The 21,028-nt window shown below is 49.8% G+C and overlaps 1 protein-coding gene across 4 annotated transcripts in view; it reads right to left on the bottom strand.

Moving 5' to 3' along the window:
- Positions 1–21,028, bottom strand: part of TMTC1 (transmembrane O-mannosyltransferase targeting cadherins 1) — a 243,968-nt gene that overhangs the window by 64,650 nt on the left and 158,290 nt on the right. For all 4 annotated transcript variants that reach the window (XM_062195022.1, XM_062195020.1, XM_062195023.1 and 1 more), the window contains one exon: positions 6,365–6,478. In XM_062195022.1, coding sequence (XP_062051006.1) covers positions 6,365–6,478 — 114 coding nt within the window. The remainder of the gene's footprint in view (positions 1–6,364; positions 6,479–21,028) is intronic.

Consider the following 21,028-nt stretch of genomic DNA (forward strand, 5'->3'; position numbering starts at 1 on the left):
TGATCCGATGGCAGGAGCCAGGTGCTTCTCCCGGTCTCCCATGGGGTGCAGGGCCCAAGGACTTGGGCCATCCTCCACTGCACTCCCTGGCCACAGCAGAGAGCTGGCCTGGAAGAGGGGCAACCGGGACAGGATCGGTGCCCCAACCGGGACTAGAACCCGGTGTGCCGGCGCCGCAAGGCGGAGGATTAGCCTGTTGAGCCACGGCGCCGGCCTACTGTTAGATTTTCTAATAAACATCAACCACACATCTAGTAGGAGTGGACAAGGCCGCCCTTAAGGAGTCTGATGACTGTCCACACACAGCTGTCACCTTCCAGGCAGGTAACAACATCTGCCATTGAACAGTGTTACTGGGAGTGCGGAGGACAAACCTTCTGCATTGAAACCATACTGGTGAGAAGCAAATGGAAGAGGGCTTCTAGGGGAACGCATAGCCCGGGAACACAGGCCAACTTGAGGGCCCTTCCTGATCCAGCCCGACAAAGGCTAACTTCATTCTCATTCCCACATGCAAGGCTCTTGGCAACTAACCCATCAGCCAACCAGTAACTGAGTCACAGAGGGGATTTAAACACACAGTAGGTGATAAAAAAGAATTCAAGACTCTGCTGCCCACCATGGAAACCCTTCTAAAATGGTCTATCAGTGACGGCATTGGATTTCCAGGTGGTCTGTTTCCTGTAAGACACACCGGTGGATATGCAGAAACCAGTCCCCTTTCTCTGGGAGCCTGGGCCTGTCTGCTCCCAGTACTGGTGGTGCTTAGTGAGTTGTGTTTAGTACAAAATGTGTTCCATAGTTCTCACTGCAACTGCACAGCATAATGAAACATTTTGTAAACTGACAGAAAGAAGAGTCATTTCTATGAAAAATACCCAAATATTCTGAAATACCAAAAAAGGCCAGAAGTGGTTAAAAGAAGTATTATTGAATGACATAAGAGCAAGACAACTATAACAGACTAGAGGAGAAAAATCGCAAAAATCTCAGTCAACGCAAATTACTTGGTAAGTATCTGCAAAATTTTTACCCGCTTAAAAAAAAAGTGATCATCAGAGCCATGAATTATGGATGTGCTGCCTGCAGATTCTCATCAGCAGACTCTTGTTTGAAGCAAAGGACGTGGCTGGTTAGACATTATGCAAGACTGATGAATGGGTGTATGCCTGAAATTTCAGGGCAAATTTCAGGAGTGAGCCTAATTTGTTTTATGATTCTCTACTTTTAACTGGCTTTTAAGCTAATCAAAAAAGTATAGGGGTACTTCACAAAGTTCACGAAAAAAAATGGAATTTGTAAGTTTATTCTGGTGCAAAAAAAAAAAAAAAACTATGAAATTCATGCATGGTTTTTTCAAGTATTTTCCAAGAATTTTTTGAAGACCCTTCTGATACGGGGGAACCTACGTAGGAAGTTACTTAAGAATAAACAAGGTTGGAAGAACTTCTAAAAATAACATCTGTGTAGCTCTGCACTGTAACCACACCCCTCACCTGTCAACCCAGCACGCCCATTTCCTATGATGCACGTGAGACACATCTTAGACCGAGAAGGAGGAGACACCATGACAGTCCCGTGGAAGTTAAGCCTCCCTGGTGCCATGCAACCCCCAAAAGGCCTCACGGACATGAAACTGTACCGTGCGGTGTCCACCCTGCTTGTCTAAAAGGAGCTGATATAGGGAGTAGCAGATCTTGCTTCTGGATCCTGCTGAAGCCCTCTCCCTTGTTCTACCCTCGCAGGCAACTCTGTGCCCACCCACAACGGGTATCTTTTTTTTTTTTTTTTTTTTTTACAGGCAGAGTTAGAGAGAAAGGTCTTCCTTTCATTGGTTCACCCCCCAGATGGCCGCTACAGCCGGAGCCCTGAGTTGATCCAAAGCCAGGTGCTTCCTCCTGGTCTCCCATGCGGGTGCAGGGCCAAGCACTTGGGTCATCCTCCACTGCACTCCTGGGCCACAGCAGAGAGCTGGACTGGAAGAGGAGCAACCAGGACAGAATCCGGCGCCCCAACTGGGAATAGAACCTGGGGTGCCAGCGCCGCAGGCGGAGGATTAGCCTAGTGAGCCACAGCACTGGTCAACACAACGGGTATCTCTTGGGGGGCTGCCCACACTCACATGCAAATGTGTGTTCACTCTCTCACCTTTAACTACATCCTGCTCTTACATCTGCACTGTATTAATCCTCTGCTTTCAGTTCCTATCTGTGGAGGCAAGAATGTGGTGTAAAAAGTGAGGCATGTGTGCCCATACCACCTCCGTAAATGATTTCATTTTTTCCACCAAAATACGCTGATCTTTCAGGTCCACCTTTCGTTCCATGAGCTGTCTGAAGTCCCTCACACGCATGAGGCTGGGTGACGTTCGACAGGTCCCCGTGTCTCCTCTTGGTGTACTGGGTGCAGTGTTTCCTGGGAGTGCCCGTGCAGGAAGTGTTGAATTGTTGGGCGGTCCCGGCCTGTCTACTCCTGTCCTGGAATGGTGGGAACCTTCCCCATGGCAAATGCATGGTCAGAAAGCTTGGAAGGCAGACAGCAGAGACCCCAGTGGTTTTCTGATTTCACACTGTGGAACATCTCAAGCCGTAAGGACACACGAGAGCTCCACACCTCACAGCAAAGCAAAGCTAACTCTCCTGTTTGCCGAGGACCTAGCTGAAGGATTCCAGCCACTACTCATTATTATAGTTTTGATGATTTGGGTCTTTAACCATAGAACCTTTCTGGTAGCATTCCCAGGGGAGATGTTCATTACACGACAGCAGTAAGGGCTAGCAAAGGGGAAGAAAAGCCAATAGTACTTCTGCATTATTTAAAAAACATAGCAGAAAAGCAGCAGAATGCTCATGTTGTATATAATTATCAATTAAGTAGAAGGCTATTTGCAGAAGTGCAGGCCAGCCTGGAAGAGACTGGTGTAGACACAACCCTGACGACTAATGTCACCAGTGCCTTGGAGACCCAAACACTCATTAAAACATCAATGGGTAACTGCTGGAACTGACTTCAAATAATGGTGCCCTGAACCCTGCATTTCCCTAATAACTCATTTTTTTTTTTTTTGCTAAGTATAAATATAGAAAAAAAATCAGACTCCCTAAAGACAGAGGAGGCCTAGAGCAGCTGTGGGGTATCTGACACAAACAAACAGCCAGATCAAGACAGTGTGATCTGCAGGCCCGGGGGCGAGCAGTCATTAGGATGATGAACAGTCCTGCTCTTCTCTTGTCTCTAACAACATCTTAACAAACACACACAGGCAGGTGTTTGATGCTGCGCGAATGAAGACGAAGCTTGGGACATCCTACCACAGTGCCGGAGTCCCCGGCTCAGCTCTGCTCCCAACGCCAGCTTCTTGCTCACGAGCACCCTGGGAAGCTACAGGTAACCGCAGGAGTAGCTGGGCCCCTGCCAGCCTCACTGGAGACCCCTAGGGAGCTCCTGGCTCCTGACTTCAGCTTGGCCCAGTTCTGGATGTGGAGAGCATCCGGGGACTGAGCCAGTGGGTGGGAGATCTCCATCTCCCCTTCTCTGCATCTCTCAACTTCCCAAATAAACAAACATTTTTAAAAAGAATTGCAAAATAAAAACATTCACATCCTTTGAAAAGTCACTACAGAGGTAACCAGCCAAAAATGTTTTAAATCATAAGGAATTTGAACCCGGCCGAGAGTCTAAGACAGTTCACTAATTACTATGCAGTTTATTTATAGTTTTAATTGTTTTTCCCTATGTCTCAAGGGACATATTTCTTCCAGAAGCACAGTTGCTGAAGCAAATATTTATTTTTACTGTTTCACAAGAAGGAAGTTGAAGTACCCAACCAGCTACTGTATTTCTTAGAAAATCAACCGTGAGGGAACTGTCATTATTTTATACCTTTGCCCCCGAGCTATGCCTCAGGGTCTGTATTTCTTTTGTTTGTTTGTTTTTAAACTTGATAGAAAATATCTGTTTCCGTGAAACAAAGGTTTAAAAGCCCCTGACCTGCTTCCTTCCAACGGACAAACCATCTGCTTTCTTCCTCCCTTTCAGAACACGACCTAAAAATTTTTGAACGTTAGTTACTAAAGCAAAAACACGCTTCATTCGTGCCTCTGAATGAATATCCCCATTTAAACATGACATTGCCTCCTTTCAAAATGATACATCCTCGCTGTGGAACACTCAAGAAAACATCAGGAAAAAAAACAACCACAACCTCACCACCCAGAGATAAGCATTTCAATATTTTGGAAACTGTCTGCCATTGAAAGAATATAATTCCTTGTTGTAAATATAAGGAATTTCTCTTAATAGAAAATTCTGTTCCTCAACCAAAAATTTTGTTACTATTGTCCCTCTAGATCATACATCTCCAGAGGAATTTGGGCAAGTATTTGGTAATGAACTTGCTATGTATGGTTTAAAACCTATGTTATAAATCCTAGGGCTGGTGCCGTGGCACACTAGGTTAATCCTGCGTCTATGGCGCCGGCATCCCATATGGGCGCCGGTTCGTGTCCTGGCTGCTCCTCTTCCAGTGTGGCTCTCTGCTGTGGCCTGGGAAAGCTGTAGAAGATGGCCCAAGTGTTTGGGCCCCTGCACCCACATGGGAGACCAGGAGGAAGCTCCTAGTTCCTAGCTTTGGACTGGCGCAGCTTGAGCCGTTGTGGCCATTTGGGGAGTGAACCAATGGAAGGAAAACCTCTCTCTCTGTCTCTCTTTCTCACTGTCTGTAACTCTGTCAAATAAAAAAAATTAAAAAATCTTAAAAAAAAAAAAATAAATGCCAAGGGGCCAGCGGCGCCTAATCTTTCACCTGCAGCGCCAGCATCCCATATGGGCGCCAGGTTCTAGTCCCAACTGCTCCTCTTCCAGTCCAGCTCTCTGCTGTGGCCCGGGAAGGCAGTAGAAGATGGCCCAGGTCCTTGGGCTCTGCACCCGCATGGGAGACCAGGAGGAAGCACTTGGCTCCTGGCTTTGGATCCGCGCAGTGCTGGCCGTTGCTGCCATTTGGGGAGTGAACCAACGGAAGGAAGACCTTTCTCTCTGTCTCTCTCTCTCTCTCTCTCAGTGTCTATAACTCTACCCATTAAATAAAATAAATAAATAAATAAATGCCAGGTCCTGAAGTCTCAAAGGGTTTGATTAGACGATGATAAGCTGTGTAGAACATGACAGAGTTCTCACAGGCACTGCAGTGTGCACAGTGTGGTTGGTAATGCGTATTTTAAGCATGTCCCAAAGTGAATGAGTCAGAAAATTCCACTGACAGTGCGCCACTGGGGACAGGTGTTCGGCAGAATTACAGTCACCACCCGGGACACCGGCATCCTCTACGTGGGGCCTGGCTGGAGTCCCAGCTCCACTCCCGACTGCAGCCCCCTGCTAACACGCACACAGGGAAGCAGCAGGCGGTGACTCACGTACTCAGGGCCCTGCCACCCACCTGGGAAATCTGGATGGAATTCCCGGCTCCTGGCTTTGGCCTGGCCAAGCCCTAGCTTTTGTGTGCATTTAGGAAGTGAACCAACGGGTGAGAGATCTCTGTATCTGTGTCTCTGCCTTTCCAATCAATAAAAATAAATAGAATTCAACAAACAAACAACCAACAAGGGTGTGTTGTTCTGTGCAGGCCTGGGGACCTCCAGAGAGGCTCCCGTGAGTCTCCCAGGACGCTTCAAAAGAGACTGATCTGATCGCCTCGCTCCGCCTCCCACCTGGGGGATCCCGGGCAGCATGAGGTCATCACGCCTGCACGTGCTGGAGAGCAAACACGTTTACTCCCTGGGAACTCCTAGAGCAAACCCTCTCCAAAGTCAGGGCAGCAGTTCCAGAGGGCCACAGCTCACCGCTGGTCACACACAGCCCCAGTTCTCTCTTTCCTGAAGGTCACACCTAAGGACACGTGTGCAAGGAGGGACATGAGAAGACCAGGGAATGCTCACACAGGCTCACGGCAGCTGCAACATTTCTCCTCTATACACACCTGTATTCGCATGCGTCCACGCACACATGGGAGGCCTAGAGCGCCCCCTACAGGGAGCATGAAGAATTCACTGCGACAAACCCCTGGAGAACTTACCAGAGTGTTTGTGACAATGAATTCCTGTTTGTGCCTGTGTGTTCCACCGTACGCCACGTCACTGCCTAACCTGTGGCCATAACACCTGTCACAGGAGAACACCGGGAATTGGCAGCATCGTGGTAGCACCGCACTGCAGCAGAATCGAGCAATGAACCACAGTGGACCACATCCATGGATGAGCTCACGCACCGAGCACCAGGAGAGGCCACCAGGCCATCTGCACCCATGGGGGAAGAGTGACGTCAGCATGGGCCTGAGCGCACACAGCCAGCGCCCCCTGCAGGAGCTTACTTGAGGGCGGTCCTGTAGTGGTATATGGCTTCCTTGTTCCGACCTTGGTCCTTCAGGAAGTTGGCGTAGTTGTAGTGCACCTTGGCGTTGTGCGGCAGAGTCTCAACTCCAGACCTACAATGGAGACAGATGCGAAAGACGACAGAAAAGGAATTCGTCAGATTCCTGCTTGTTGTACTCACAGCTTGCACCAAGCTGCACCCACAACGCCCACGGCATCCCTCTAGAACAAGGCTTCCAGAACTTGAGCCATCTGACGGACGCTACGTTAACTGCACAGACACGGCAGCTGCGCACACGAACAAAGTGTTCTCCGCAGGTGACCCCAGGGCCTCCTGACCTGCCACACGCATGAAGCTGAGCCTTCCCCGCAGGGGCACGGCAGGGTCCAGCCACAGACCCGAGGGCTCACGGCGCCACCAGTACCACAAGGCCAGCCTCGCTCTCCTAAATCGGGAGGTGGGAGGCACAAGTGCGAGGACCCTGGGGCTGCTGCCCAGACAGATCCCAAAGAGGACGATCTGCGGCCCTCACCCTGCTAGGGGTCAGCACGGGAAGATTAGGTAAACTCTTCCTTCCTTCCATGTCTCTCTCAGGAGCTAGGTTCCCACTCACACAGCACTGATGAAACACCCCAAGCAACCCCTGTGTCCACGTCAAAGATAAAAGAAAGAGAAGATCAAGTGCATTCACGAAATGACAACAGCCCATGACACAACTTCTTTTTTTTTTTTTTAAAGACTTTTATTTGTTTCAGAGTCAATGAGTTACAGAACGAGAGAGAGGGAGAAACAGAGAGAAAGGTCTTCCATCTCCTGGTTCACTCCCCGAATGGCTGCAGTGGTTGGAGCTCAGACGATTCAAAGCCTGGAGCATGGAACTTCTTTCGGGTCTCCCATAAAGGTGCAGGGGCCCAAGTATTTGAGCCATCCTCCACTGTTTTTCCAGACCATTAGCAGAGAGCTGGATTGGAAGTGGAGGAGCCGTGACTTGAACCGGCGCCCATATGGGATGCCAGCACTGCAGGAGGAAGCTTAACCGACTACGCCACAGCGCCGGTCCCACAACCTCCTGTTTAAAACACGAGGAGGGTGGAACACACGGTACCTTTCCTCCACCTGCTCTCCCCGCTCCTTCGCCTTTGCTTCAGCGTGGAACCCACGCCATGCGTGAGGCTCTCTTCCACCTCTCCCCCCAGAGTACATAGTCCTGCTGCCTCCTTGTGTGTGTGCGCACAGTGGCCAGGGTGTCACACTGCGGGGGAGACACCTCCCAGACCTGGCGCTGGGCAGGCAGATCCACAACGGCCCCACCCGACTCAACAGTGAGAGAAGCAAAGTCAGGCTGGTCTGAGCCCATCGTCACGGACCGGTGCGCGAGCAGCCTGGCGGGATGGGAAGGAAAGGGGTGGTCCAGGCAGCATCACACGAAAGGGAGAAGATCCAGGAGCAGAGATGGCAGAGCAGGTTTATGGCCTTTCTCCCAGCTGAGCCGACGGCAGAGTTGTCCAGCACCTCCAGCAGAGCTGTCCAGTACCTCCGGCGAGCCCCTTCGGAGCTGCGCTGGGGCCAGATTTGCCGCGTTCTAGGAAATCAGAGGAGTGAGGAAACTCGGGGGATGGACAGACAGCAGACGGCGGCAGGAGAGCGGGCTGTCAGAAAGGCAGGGTGGGTTTCTCCCAGGACGGCAGTCAGGAAGCTTCTCAGAAGGCAGCGACTGCAAAGTGGAGGCTTTTATAATAAAGACAAATTAAATTATTCTCGCAGGGGAGGGCAACTTTCCGCCCACAGGCTTTATGAAGCCCAAGAAATCATTTGGTCCAGCCCTGCCAAGGCCATTGCAGGCGGGACTTGAAATTCAGTATTTCTACAGCAGGCTCATTTTAAGTTGATAATTTTGTATGGCCCGTGAACGATGGCATAAATGCCCCAACGGCCCTTGGCAGCACAAAGGTCCCCTACCCCTGCGAGAGATGCAGTGGGACATCCGAAGCAGACGACTGGCGTTGGGGCTGCTGCCTCGCCACAGTTGCTGCCAGTCTGAGTGGAGACCCTAACGGGCCTGTGATCACGCCGCAGACCTGAGGTTTTGTCCCCAGCGGGGAATCTGGGGCTCGCCCGTGGGTATGGGGCGGAGCTGGAGGATTCAGGAGATATTCAGGACACAGAGGTGGTGAGGGCAGGACACACAGCTACTGATTCTCTGGAGGACAAGCCTGCACACCGAGCTCAATCCAGTCCTTGCAGGTTCTGGTGAGGACCCTCTCCCTGGCTTGCAGGTGGTCACCTTCCAGTTATGTCCTCACCTGACCTCTCCTCGGGGCATGCATAGGAGCCCTACGGGATTGGGGCCCCACCCTGTACCCTCACTGAACCTTTATCACTCTCTCACAGGTCCTATCTTCAAATACAGTCACATGGGTAGTTACAGTATATCATAAAGAGTTTTGGGTGGACATAAAGCATTCACTCCACAACATTCTACTCTGCCCCCCCCCCCAAATTTATGTCATTTATATGCAAATGCATCCAGTCCATTCCAACAGCCCCCAAATCCTTAACTCATTCAGCATCAACTCTAAATTGCAAAGTCCAAAGTCTAAGTACTAAGTGAATCAGAGAGGGGTGAGACTCGAGCTATGATTCACTCCCAGCAAAATTCTTCTCCGGCCTTGAACCTATGAAACCCATCAAGCTACGTGCTTCCGACACGCAGTGGTGCTGCATGGATAGGATAGACCCTCCCACTCCAAAGAGCAAAGTCTGAAAGACAAAAGGAGTGATGGGTGCCAACAAAGTACCAAATTCAGCAAGGCAAACTCCATGAGATGGACAGGCTGCAGAACACTTCTTGGTTCAGTGTTCTACCGTGCATGGCCACTGGTGGCAGTGTCAGCTCCACGGCTCTGCAGGTGGGGTCTCCACAAGGGACTGTGCACGGGGGGCTTGTTTTGAGTGGGGGCTCTCCAGACCCCCAAATCAATCAGGCGGTCATTATTCCCTTTTCTTGAAGAATAATCCAGCTTTATGCCCTCCTTCCCTCTTCCCTACTATTGCCGCTTCCTCTGGTCCTAGCTGGCAGTGACGGTGCTGCTATGGTCTCATACGGATTCCTGGCTTCTGCTGAAATGGCTGTGTTGAGTCCTGGTTCACACGCACAGGATTCTCTGCCCAGTGCTTGTTCAGCCACAGTCATCCGTGATGTTCTCTTTAGAACAAGCTCCCTCATTTTGTGCAGCACGATCATGTGAACATTGTCCAAATCTCCAATACACTTAATGCAGTGCATTTCAAAATCCTCAACTTGAGGCTACTCCTGCTTAGCAGTTCCTTCAATGCATCTCTGTCTTCTTGCATTTGACTCTAAGTAGTAACAGGGAGTCAAGCTGCACCTTCTACACTTCGATCAGAAATCTCCTCTGCTAAATTTCAATTTCATCACTCATAAATTCAACCTATTATTATAAATACTAGAATATGAACACAATTCAGCCAAGATCTTTGTTTATTTCTTCTTAAGCAAGGATTATCTTTCCTGTAGTTTCCAAAACCATGTTACTTGTTTCTGCCGGAGACCTATCTCTACCACAATTCTGTGAATCTATGTATTCTCTAAGAAATCCGTCTTTCTCTGTAGCTTTTTATTTCCTAAGCCTTCATCAGAATAACCTTTGACTTCCACATTTCCAGGACACTCCTCAGAACTCTTCCCACTTCCAACCTCTAACGTGTTCCCACGCTGCTTTCACACTGTCTGCTTGCTTGTTCAGCACTTCACTTCTCAGTACCCAGACCTGAATTAGTCTCCTCAGGCTGCTAGGACCAAACAGCAGAGGCTGGGTGAGCAAAGCCACAGACACCTAGCTTCTCCCCTCCCTGGGGGCTGGGACATCCAAGAGCAAGGCTCCAGCACCACCCGGGTCTGGTGAGGTCCCTCAGGGCACATGCAGAAAAACAGCCAGCGAGCTCTGGTGTGTGTTCCTCTTTTTATATGGGTCCCAACCCTAGGAACTTGTTTAACCTTTATCACTTCCTCCTAGGTCCAAGTCCTAGTTAGAGTCAAACTGGATGCCAGGGCTTCCCCATCTCCATTCTGGGGCACATGGACATTCAGTCTGTTGCTGACTCATGGACATTCAGTCCGTGCCAATTGTCAAAGCCCAAGCGCTTACCCCCGAGGGCATGCAAATGCCCACCCATCAGCCTCAAGAGGTAAGGCCGGCAGATGCCACCACGTGGCTGCACCTGAGGCTTGTACATCCCATTCCATGCTTGTTTACAATGGAGATGAAGTTTCTAGGGAACCCTATAAAGGGCAACACCAAGGCCTTAAAGAGGCTACAGGGCAGGAGGGGGGCAGGAGAGGGGTCACTCTGTCACTTGCAGATGCCTCATCAACTTGACCTGTCCAAGATCACACAGCCAGCAGGGAGCTTGGCTCTACAACGTCTACTTCCTCACCAGAAAGTAGAAGTGGGCAGTGCTCGGGTGGGGCAGAGACTATGAAAAACAGATGCACAGGGTTGAAGGACACTCCACAGGAAAACCCCTGGAACTTATGGTGGTGACCAAATGAAAGCGTACAGGCAGAGAGAGAGGAAGGACTCACAATGGAAATCAGGTTTCTCGGTAACTGTATTTTATAATACCACCTAAAACCATGCTTGCACTTAATTTCTCTTTTTAAGGTAACATTAATATTAATAGGGGAATTCCACACAAAGTGTTAAAACTACAGACTGGTGCTGTGGCGTAGTAGGTAAAGCTGCCGCCTGCAGTGCTGGCATCCCATGTGGGTGCTGGTCCCAGTCACAGCTGCCCCACCTCCATTCTAGCTCCTTGCTAATGTGTTTGGGAAGGCAGAAGATGGCCCAAGTCCCTGGGCCCCTGCACCCTCATGGGAGACCTGGAAGAAGCTCCTGGCTCTAGCTGCTGTGGCCATTTAGAGAGTGAACCAGTGTTTGAAAGAACTCCTCAACTCCTGCCCCCTCCCATCCCTACCCCAATCCTGTTACTCTGCCTTTCAAATAAATAAATCTTTTTTGAAGAAAAAAAAAAAAAAGGTGTTAAACCCTGTTAGGTAAATGTGTTAATGTTTTGTGGATCTTTTAATTGAAATAAACACCTAGCAAAGTACGCCATGGAAAATTGACCAGCTGGGAGTTGGAGGAAGTCCCTGCAGGAGAGACCTGAGCAGCACCGTGCAGAGCTGCAGGCCAGGCCACGGGAGACATCCGAGAGGAGCAGACCCCGGATTCACACGCGGCTGCTTCTGCGATCGCCAACAGAGTGCAGGGTAGCTAAATGCAGGCAGCGAGTGGTCGCTAAGACACGTGACACGAGGCAGACACAGGAACAAAACCACTGCCTGAGCTCATTCACGGGTGCGAGCTGAAAGAGAAGACCTGAGCTGGGAGAAGTGCTTGCTACCCTAGGGACGGGGTGGACCCTGGCGGTGGGGGGGGTCTCCTTCCAAAGTAAGGTACCTGGAGGTACCGATGTCTCGGGTTCCACAGCACAGTGGGGCGGACTGTGGTCCACTCTGCACCGTCTAAACAGCTGGAAGACAGGAGCTGGTAGGCTTCAAACAGAAAACATAAGGAATTAAAAATGCGAATTGCCCCATCTCATTCGTTTACACTGCGTATGTGTGTTCAAAAATTGCATGCTACCACATAAAAATGTACAAGTGTAACAACTTGATGTGAAATTTCAAACTTAATAACTTTTAAGTAAGGAACGAAATGAGTGCGGTAACCATGCGAGTGCAGGTAGCACTTCGGGTACCCTCCTCTGGAGATACCCCCAGCAGGAGGACCACCAGGTCCTATGGGAGATCTGCTCTTGACGTCCTGGGTGACCTCCACGCTGCTGCCCACCACGGACACACTTATTTCTTTTCCCAGCAGCCTCACCAATCCCTATCCTCTCCTGGCTTGCTGAAAACAGTCAGTCTAACTGGTAATGACTCACTGCAGCTTTGTCTTTTTTTAAATTTCAAATAAGAGATGTAGAGTTACAGACGGAGAGAGGGAAAGAGAGAATGGTCTTCCACCCACTGGCCACAACTGGGTTGATACGAAGCCAGGAGCTTCTTCTGGGTCTCCCATGTGGGTGCAGGGGCCCAAGCACTTGGGCCATCTTCCACTGCTTTCCCAGGCCATAGCAGAGAGCTGGATCGGAAGAGGAGCACCCGGGACTCGAACCAGTGCCCCTATGGGATGCAGGCACTGCAGGCGGTGGCTCAGCCCACTATGCCACAGCGCTGGCCCCTCACTGCAGCTTTGATGTGCATTTCCCTGGTGATCAGTGACGTTAGGCAGCTTTCCATATACTTTTTGCTACATTTTCTTTGGAAAAGTGCCTCGATTTGGCCTCTTCTTTGTGCTATTGATTTGTATGAGTTCATTGAATATTTTGGTTACTAATTCCGTACAAGTTAAGAGTTGCATTTGTGACATGCTCTGTAGGTTACAAAACCCTTCTGTTAAAAAATAAAACACACAACAGATAGCTAAAACAGTACTCTGTGTGGCTCTGGTCATAGCAGGGGACTTCACAACGTTTGTAGGAACATGGAATCAAAAGATAAAAATCTAAACTTCTCAACAAACAGCATCAACCTCAAGATACTTTCATAATTGATAGCATCAGTCATAATGAGCAGCACTACAGAGCTGAGGGTTCTGGGAACTTGACCATGACACAGCAGTTTTTTTCATGTTATTAACTGAAGGAGAATGGGTTTGTCCTCTAGAGAATTTTGAATTGGGAATGAGGATCTCAGAAGGAGCCTAATGAGGGCGGGAAGGTGGCTGCTCAGGGATGTCCCATGGAAGCTGCCTTTGCTGGATGAGGAAAAGAGCAAGTTCATTGCGTGGAGGAGAAGGACTCCTTGGGGAAGCTTTCCCAGGCCTTTTCCTCTTAAAGCTTTGGCTAATTTTCTCCAAACACCACCCGACCCAGCAGAAATGATGATTCTCTGGTCCTCCAGAAAGTCAACAGGTAAAATGTCTTGAGCAAGGCCAGCGCTGTAGCACAGGAGGACACAGCTGCTTCTGCACCCACATGGGAGACCGGAGGAAGCTTCTGGTTCCGGGCGTTGGCCTGGCCCAGCCCTGGCCGTTTTGGCCATCTGGATGGTGAACCAGCGGATGGAAGATCGACTGATCTTGTTCTATCTCTATCCCTGCTACTCCTTCTCTGTAACTCCCACCTTCAAATAAATCAATTTTTTTTTTTTTTTTGACAGGCAGAGTGGACAGTGAGAGAGAGAAAGAGACAGACAGAAAGGTCTTCCTTTGCTGTTGGTTCGCCCTCCAATGGCCGCTGCGGCTGGCGCACTGCGCTGATCCGAAGGCAGGAGCCAGGTGCTTCTCCTGGTCTCCCATGGGGTGCAGGGCCCAAGCACTTGGGCCATCCTCCACTGCACTCCCGGGCCACAGCAGAGAGCTGGCCTGGAAGGGGGCAACCGGGATAGAATCCGGCACCCCGACCAGGACTAGAACCTGGTGTGCCGGCGCCGCTAGGCGGAGGATTAGCCTGTTGAGCCACGACGCCGGTCCAAATAAATCAATTTTAAAACCATGTCTTAAGCATCCCAAAACACTGTGGCATAACCTTTGCTCTTGACCAGCCTGCTTCTGTGTGGGCGGGGCTACGACCACGTCTCACTAGCCACCATTCTGACCGTGCTCTGTCTTGAGGATCATTCTGGAAAAGCAACATGTCATGTCCCACTTCAGTTCTAAGAAATCCAGAATCTTCATCCCACTTGTTTAACTCTGCTCCTGGAAGTCCTGTTTTTGTCTGGAGCTGATCTGGGTGTCACTGTTTTGGCACCCACCAAGCAGACAGCTCCCCCCTTTAACTTCTCAGTCTGAATCGTGTCAGCTGGACAGCCATGATGTCGGTTGTTCATACTGTTGTTCACTGACGGTTCTCTCCAAGTAGGGCTCACATAAGATGACTTTTTTTCCTAATTACTTCATGAGGATGGTGTGCTGCTGTTGACTTTGTCTTCAACATTTCTCATTCTTTGTTCTTCCTTTTTTCTTTTAAGCTAGACAGATGGATAGAAAGATATACAGACAGACAGACAGACAGATGGATAGACAGACAGATAGATAAACAGATTTGAAAGACCGATATCTTCCATCTGCTGGTTCATGTCCCAAAGGGCTGCAGAGGTTGAGGCTGAGCCAGGGACTCCATCCAGATCCCCCAGTGGGTGGCAGGCACCCAAGCACTTGGGCCACCCACCGCTGCTTTCCCAGGCTCCTTAGCAGGGACTGGAATTGGTGCTCAGACAAGGAATGCTGACGCTGCAAGTGGTGGCCTAACCCACTGCACCACAATGCTGGCCCCATCTCATTCCTTCCTCATCTGTTGATTTCTTTGTGGCATTGTCCCCACAGACTGTAAAGCATGACTGACTTCACTCTTCTTCTACCCAGGATTTTCCACAAATCTGATGTTTGCTCTGGCTTTGATTTTTACAGAAATCATATTGCTCTTTTACAACCAATCCAGAGCCTCAAACTACATCCTATTCAGGTATGTTCCCACAAGTTATTATATATATTTGTCATCAATAAAATTGGGGGGTCTGACGTTGTGGTACAGTGGGTAAAGCTGACACCTGCAGTGCCAGTGCCAGTTCAACACCAGGCTGCTCCACTTATGACCCAGCTCCCTGCTAAGGTCCTGGGGAAAACACAAAAAACGGCTGAAGTGCTTGGGCCCCTGCACCCATGGGGGAGACCCGGAAGTAGCTACTGGCTCCTGGCTTCCTCCTGGCCCAGCACAGGCTGTTGCAGCCATTTGAGGAGTGAGCCAGCGAATATAAGCTCTCCCTTTCTGTCTGCTCCACCACACCTCTGTAACTCTGTATTTCAAATAAATAAAAATAACAAAAATGTCTGAATTCCATGCATTTGCATGAAGATTTTGAAGACCCCTGTATGGGCAGGATCAGAGTGACAGTCACGGCTTAAAAAAGAAGGCACACTTCTACTGAGAAACACTACTGAGGTTAACAGGGAGGCTGGAAGCTAACACTGATTACAGCACAGCTTGTGATCTGGTGAGACAGAGCCTTTCCTCTTGTGACTGCGCTCCCCGCCTCCCCCCAAGGCCCAGTCCGTGAGGCCTGAGAAAACACAGTCCTGGCTAAGGTCAGGGCACTGCCGGGTGCCGGGTGACGTCCGGAGGAAGCAATAAGGTTCAGCAGAGAAAGGCAGAGTGGGTGGAGCAAGTGAAATCCTTGCAAAGTTCTGCTTCTCCCATTGTTGTTTCTGAACTTCATGTTCTCGCTCTGATACTTCCCTGCCACTTTTTTTTTTTTTTTTTTTTTTTTTTTTTCAGAACAGTCTGTATGAGAAAGAAAAATAAACAGGGAGCCAAAGGTGACGCTCTCCAAGGGGCCCAGGTGCAGCTCCCTCCTGGGACTCGTCTCCCCAGTGACTCTCCTGGCCCTCCACTCAGCACTTCCAGTTGTGGGAGTGGAGACACACAGCTTCACACACACCTGCCCCACCAAAAAGGGTCACTTCCATCAGTCACATGGCGGAACCCAAACCCTGCAAGCACCCACGCCCATGTCGGAGAACGCGGACTCCTATCTCCCGTTTGACTCAGCATTTTAATTTATGCATCTCACGTTTCGCTCTCACACTTCTTATTTGCAGGAGACTGGGAAAAATAACAAATAATAATAATAATAATAATAATGCCAATGAAACACTCATTCTTAACAAGTCCAAGCTCTTAGAATATCTATTTGTTTTCTTGGAGTGTTGGAACAACAGGTCAGGGAAGTCACCCCCCAAATGCCTATTAGGACAATAAGTACACTTTAAAAAGTAGGCAGTGTTCAGCCAGGTGTCAATAGTAAGAGAAAATAAGGATGACGTCAATGCTGAACCTCTCTCTGACTCAAGATGGCATGACGCCACACACAGGATGCCCAGTAGATTTCCAATGCCCATCTTAAACCAGCACTGTGCTCAGAGCCCATGCCAACGGACCACGCCCTCTGGGGTTTTCAATCACCTGGCACAGGTTGGATCAGCACACCTGCTGTAGGGTGGAAGAGGAAACTGAAGCTCACAGACATTAAGATCCTACTCCAAGGCTAAGACACAGCTGAGAAGCAAGAAAACCTTCAAGGTCTATGTAAGATACAGTTAAAAATAAGCTTACTTTGGTGCAAAAACATTAGAAATCTGTACACAGTTTTGCACAACATGGATATTCATGAACTTTTGAAAGATCTTTCATGTGCATAAATCAGAAGATTTCGTATATGAAAAGAGACTTATTTTAAATTCCATTTTGCACGGGTGTGTTGAAGCCCCTCATCCTGTTACTGCAGCTCCCACTGCACAGATGAACAGACTGAAGCTCAGACTGAGGTCAGATCCTTTCCACACCAAGGCCAACAGAGGGGCTGACTGATTCCTGAGCTGCTCCAACTGGCTGGGACAGCAACACAGGACTCTAAGATACAACCCTGGAACGGCGTGGAATCAGTGCCATTTCACCACCAGGGTTTATATCACTGGGAGTCAGGCCTTAGATGAGTTCATGCATTCATGTGTTTGGCCTTTGTTCCAGAACAATGGCAGAGCTGAATACAGGGGCTGTAAATGAGACCTCAGGGCCCACAAAGCCTCAACCACTGATTATGTGGCTCCTTACAGAAGAATCTGTCAGTGCCTGGCGTCCATCCCTTGCCCTGGGAGGTCTGGGCCTCTCTCTGGCTCAGCCATTCAGAAGGGGAGGGGGAACACATGTCCTACAGAGATGTAGGCCACAGACTGTGCCTGGAGGAGCCGGGGTCTCTGAGACAGCTCATGAACTAGGATTCGGAGAGACCCTGAGCAAGATGCAGAAGTGAAGATTCTGTCTCTCAGGTGTGTTGCAGGTGGGCTTTGTTCTCACGCCCTGAGCCACTCCAGAGGTCAGGTTCTGGGCTGCTGCACGCCGAGGCCTATGTGGTTATCCTCTTCCCAGGCTACAACACCGGGCAAATTCTCATTATAACAATTAAAGAAAATATATCTTGTATTATGAGTGCCTCTTTCTCTTAATCTCTCTCCCTCTCCCTCACCCTCTCTCTCAGCTCTCTATCTGTATCTCTATCTCTATCTCTCATTTGGATCTAGCTCAGGTGACAACAAAGAAACTTTAAAAAGTACACCCATGTTTTTGTGCTGTTTGGTACTTACACCGTATTTCGGTTCAAATCCTGGCTCTTCCTCTTAACAGCTCCTTGAGCTTAGAAAATCCACTCTCCCCAAGCCTCTGATGAGATACAAGTGCTGAATTTCTGTGCCTTTGTTGGGTAACATTTTAGATTTTTTTTCAAACTTATTTATCTGAGAGGCAGGAAGAGATGGAGGGAGATCTCGCATCTACTTGGTTCGCTCTCCAAACGCCTACAACAGCAGGAATTGAGCCAGGCAGAAGCCTGGAGCCTAGAACTCCATCTGTGTCTTCCGTGTGGGTGGCAGGGACCCAAGTACTTGAACCCCTCATCTGCTGTCTTCCCAGGTGCATCAGTAGGCAGCTGGATCAGAGGCAGAACAGCGGGGACTTAGAGAAACGCTCCTATGGAATGGGGGTGTTGCAAGCAGTGGCTTCACTTGCGTGCCACAATGCCAGGCATGAGCGGATAAGGCTTTTGGCAATAAAGGAACAAAGCTGTGACAGGGCCCTGTACTTGCATGTTGTAGAAACACATCACCCAGTGGGATCTCTGTTGTGAGAAGAGGCCTCAGCAGGAAAGACTGGAGCTTGGCCCACACGTGTGCTTTCTCCAACATAAGTGTCTATCTTCAGATGTCCTGTAAGATCGCTCACGGAACTGCCAAGCAAAACCACCGCGGATGATGGCTGTGGCCTTGGCGAGGCCACACATCCTGGGAACAGCTGAAGTGGCCTGAACAGCACAGAGGGTACGGACAGGGCCTCTAACCCCCACTGGGTCTGAATTTACCAACATTGTTTGTGATAGAGCTCAGCAGCTTTTAGTATTGGCCACTGTGGCTAATCTTGGTTTCTGCCATTCTTTTAACATTCAGCACAGGCTTGCAAGAGAGTGATTCCTGAAGCTCCAAGTCCATCTTCAATATGGACAGGTGCTGACCAAGCCTCCTATGTCTACCACTGCATACCGAGACATCTACTGTGTCTCACTGCCTACTCTCATTCATTCATTCTCTCTCTCTCTCTCTCTCTCCCTCTCTCTCTCCTATCTCACTTCCTAGAACATACTACACAGTAATAGTCTCAGCTATTAATTACTTGTGTTGATCACAAGCCAGACCCTTCCCTACGGTCCTGTCACAGACTAACTCATTCTTACACACGCTCTATAGAGAAGCAGCACTATTCCAAAAGTTTAGGTGAGGAAACCAAGGCAACAGAGTGGTTATGGAATCTGTCCAAGATCACACAGCTACCAAACAGCAGGACTTGGAGCTGAGCCAGGAAGTCTAAGCCCAGACCCACGCTCAACCACCGACCCTAGCCTGCCCACAGGCTCCGCTCCAGTGCTGTGTTGAAAGGATGTGTCCCTTACACATCATACGCACATGCATTCCGACACCCGGCCTCAAAGGAGAAGGAATAATCTGAGATGTCTCAGGAAAGTGATAAATGAGAACAGGCAGAGTTACCATTACAACGTTACCAGCTTTGATTTGCACACTGCAAGGAATTCCAACTGACCCCAAGGCCTCTCCTGGAGCACAGTCTTGGTCAGCACCCCTGTGGGGTACTGGTGTTTTACCCACCAACCGTTCACCTACGACCTAATTCCACCTACAAGAACAGAAGCTTCCGGATGCAAGGTCGAGGAGCTGCTAGGGTGATTGTCTCTCTGCTTTTAAATTGCTGGCATCAGCTGGAGAGGTTTGAACGCTGAGTCGCCATCCTTGAAACAAACTTCTGCAGTCAGTAGCCTTCACCAGAAGACACGGCCACTGCCGATATGCCTGTGGGTACCTCGGCACAGGCACAGGCTGAACACAGGGTGGAACTGTTCTACAGTTGCTCATAGAAGTAATGACCACTGAAAGTGCAAGGAAAGGAGAGAGAACAGACAAGCAGGGACTGGGATCATCGCACTACGCTGCTCCTGTGTCTGTAGAGACAGGGACGAGTAACCGCTCCACAGTGGTCTGTGAGAACCATGACGGGGAGCAGGGGTATGACGGAAGCTGGCCAGAATCACAGGCCTAATCAGAAGAGCAGAGTCAGGGCTGGCGCTGTGGCACAGCAGGTAAAGCCACAGCCTACAGTGCACACATCCCATATGGGCAGAAGGTTCAAATCCCGGCTGCTCCACTTCTGATCCAGCTCTCTGCTATAGCCTGGGAAAGCAGTAGGAGATGGCCCAAATCCTTGGGCCCTTGCACCCACATGGGAGACCCACAAGAAGCTCCTGGCTCCTGGCTTTGGATCAGCGCAGCTCCAGCCATTGTGGCCAATTGGGGAGTGAACTAGTGGATGGAAGATCTCTCTCTCTCTCTCTCTCTCTCTCTCTCTCTCTCTTTCTCTGCCTCTCCTCTCTGTGTAACTCTGACTTTCAAATAAATAAATAAATCTTAAAAAAAAAAGGAGCATAGTGTCCCAGGTCTGGGTGGAGAAAAAAAATCATTAAAAAATTCTACACAAATATTTCCCCCAGCAATCATTCTCTCTGGTACCCATTGACAATGGCAGCGATAATGAGGACAATGACACAGCAACAATAAAAAATAACAGGACAGTGCACCAAACTTTTTTGTCTATTTTAAAAGTTTGCTGGTAAAATCAAATATTTATTTTAAAATAGCAGAGGCTTGCAGTGAACATGCGTCTTGTTTGTTCGCTCACTTGCGTTATTTTTGGCAGCCTCTCTTTCCCTGCCCATGGTTTCCTGCTGGGATGCACTCCTGCCTCACGCTGTGGAGTCCCGTGTGTCTGCCTGCGCTAACTCCTGCCATGGAAGTCGGAGGAGGCTTCCCCGGCGACATCACTCATCCCAGGGCCTGGCAGGGACCCAAGGGCAGCCACGTGCCCCGAGATCACACTAAGCCAAAGGACCTCCTTCTTCCAGGACAAGGAGGTGTACATAGACAGAGTAACACTGGTGCGAGATTCCCCGCTGGCTCCCATTCCTGACAGCGGGCGCAGGAGGGTGTGCTCAGTCTTAACCGCTCCGTCCCAACTGCCTCCTTCCCCACTCTCTTTCAACCCTCAGCACTTTCCCCACGTGACCCCAACTCTGCCTCAGCTGTTTGCTCCTAAGGAACAAGGGCCAGGCACCAGCTGAGCACGTCACCAAGCAAACACCTGCTGACTCAGCCAGCCCACTAGGCTACGTGAAGATACGGGCTGGAGACCCCGGGCGACTTGGAGAACACTGCAGGCATGCCCAGAGCAGCAGAGCCCAGGACAGGCCGCCAGGACTGTGGCGTCCGTGAGACAGTTCAAGCCCAGAAACACAGCATGATGCGTGACGACAGCAAAGAACACGCTTTCTGGCCAGTTGGGAGTAGGAAGGTGAAATGTCATCCCTCAACACAGAAATGACAAGGTCTTTCAATCCTCACTCAAAAATAATGTTCACACCTTCACCCACTGGGGTCTTCTCAAGAACACGTGACCCTCCTCT

Source organism: Lepus europaeus, chromosome 6 (assembly GCF_033115175.1).
Source record: "Lepus europaeus isolate LE1 chromosome 6, mLepTim1.pri, whole genome shotgun sequence".
NCBI classification, from domain to species: domain Eukaryota; kingdom Metazoa; phylum Chordata; class Mammalia; order Lagomorpha; family Leporidae; genus Lepus; species Lepus europaeus.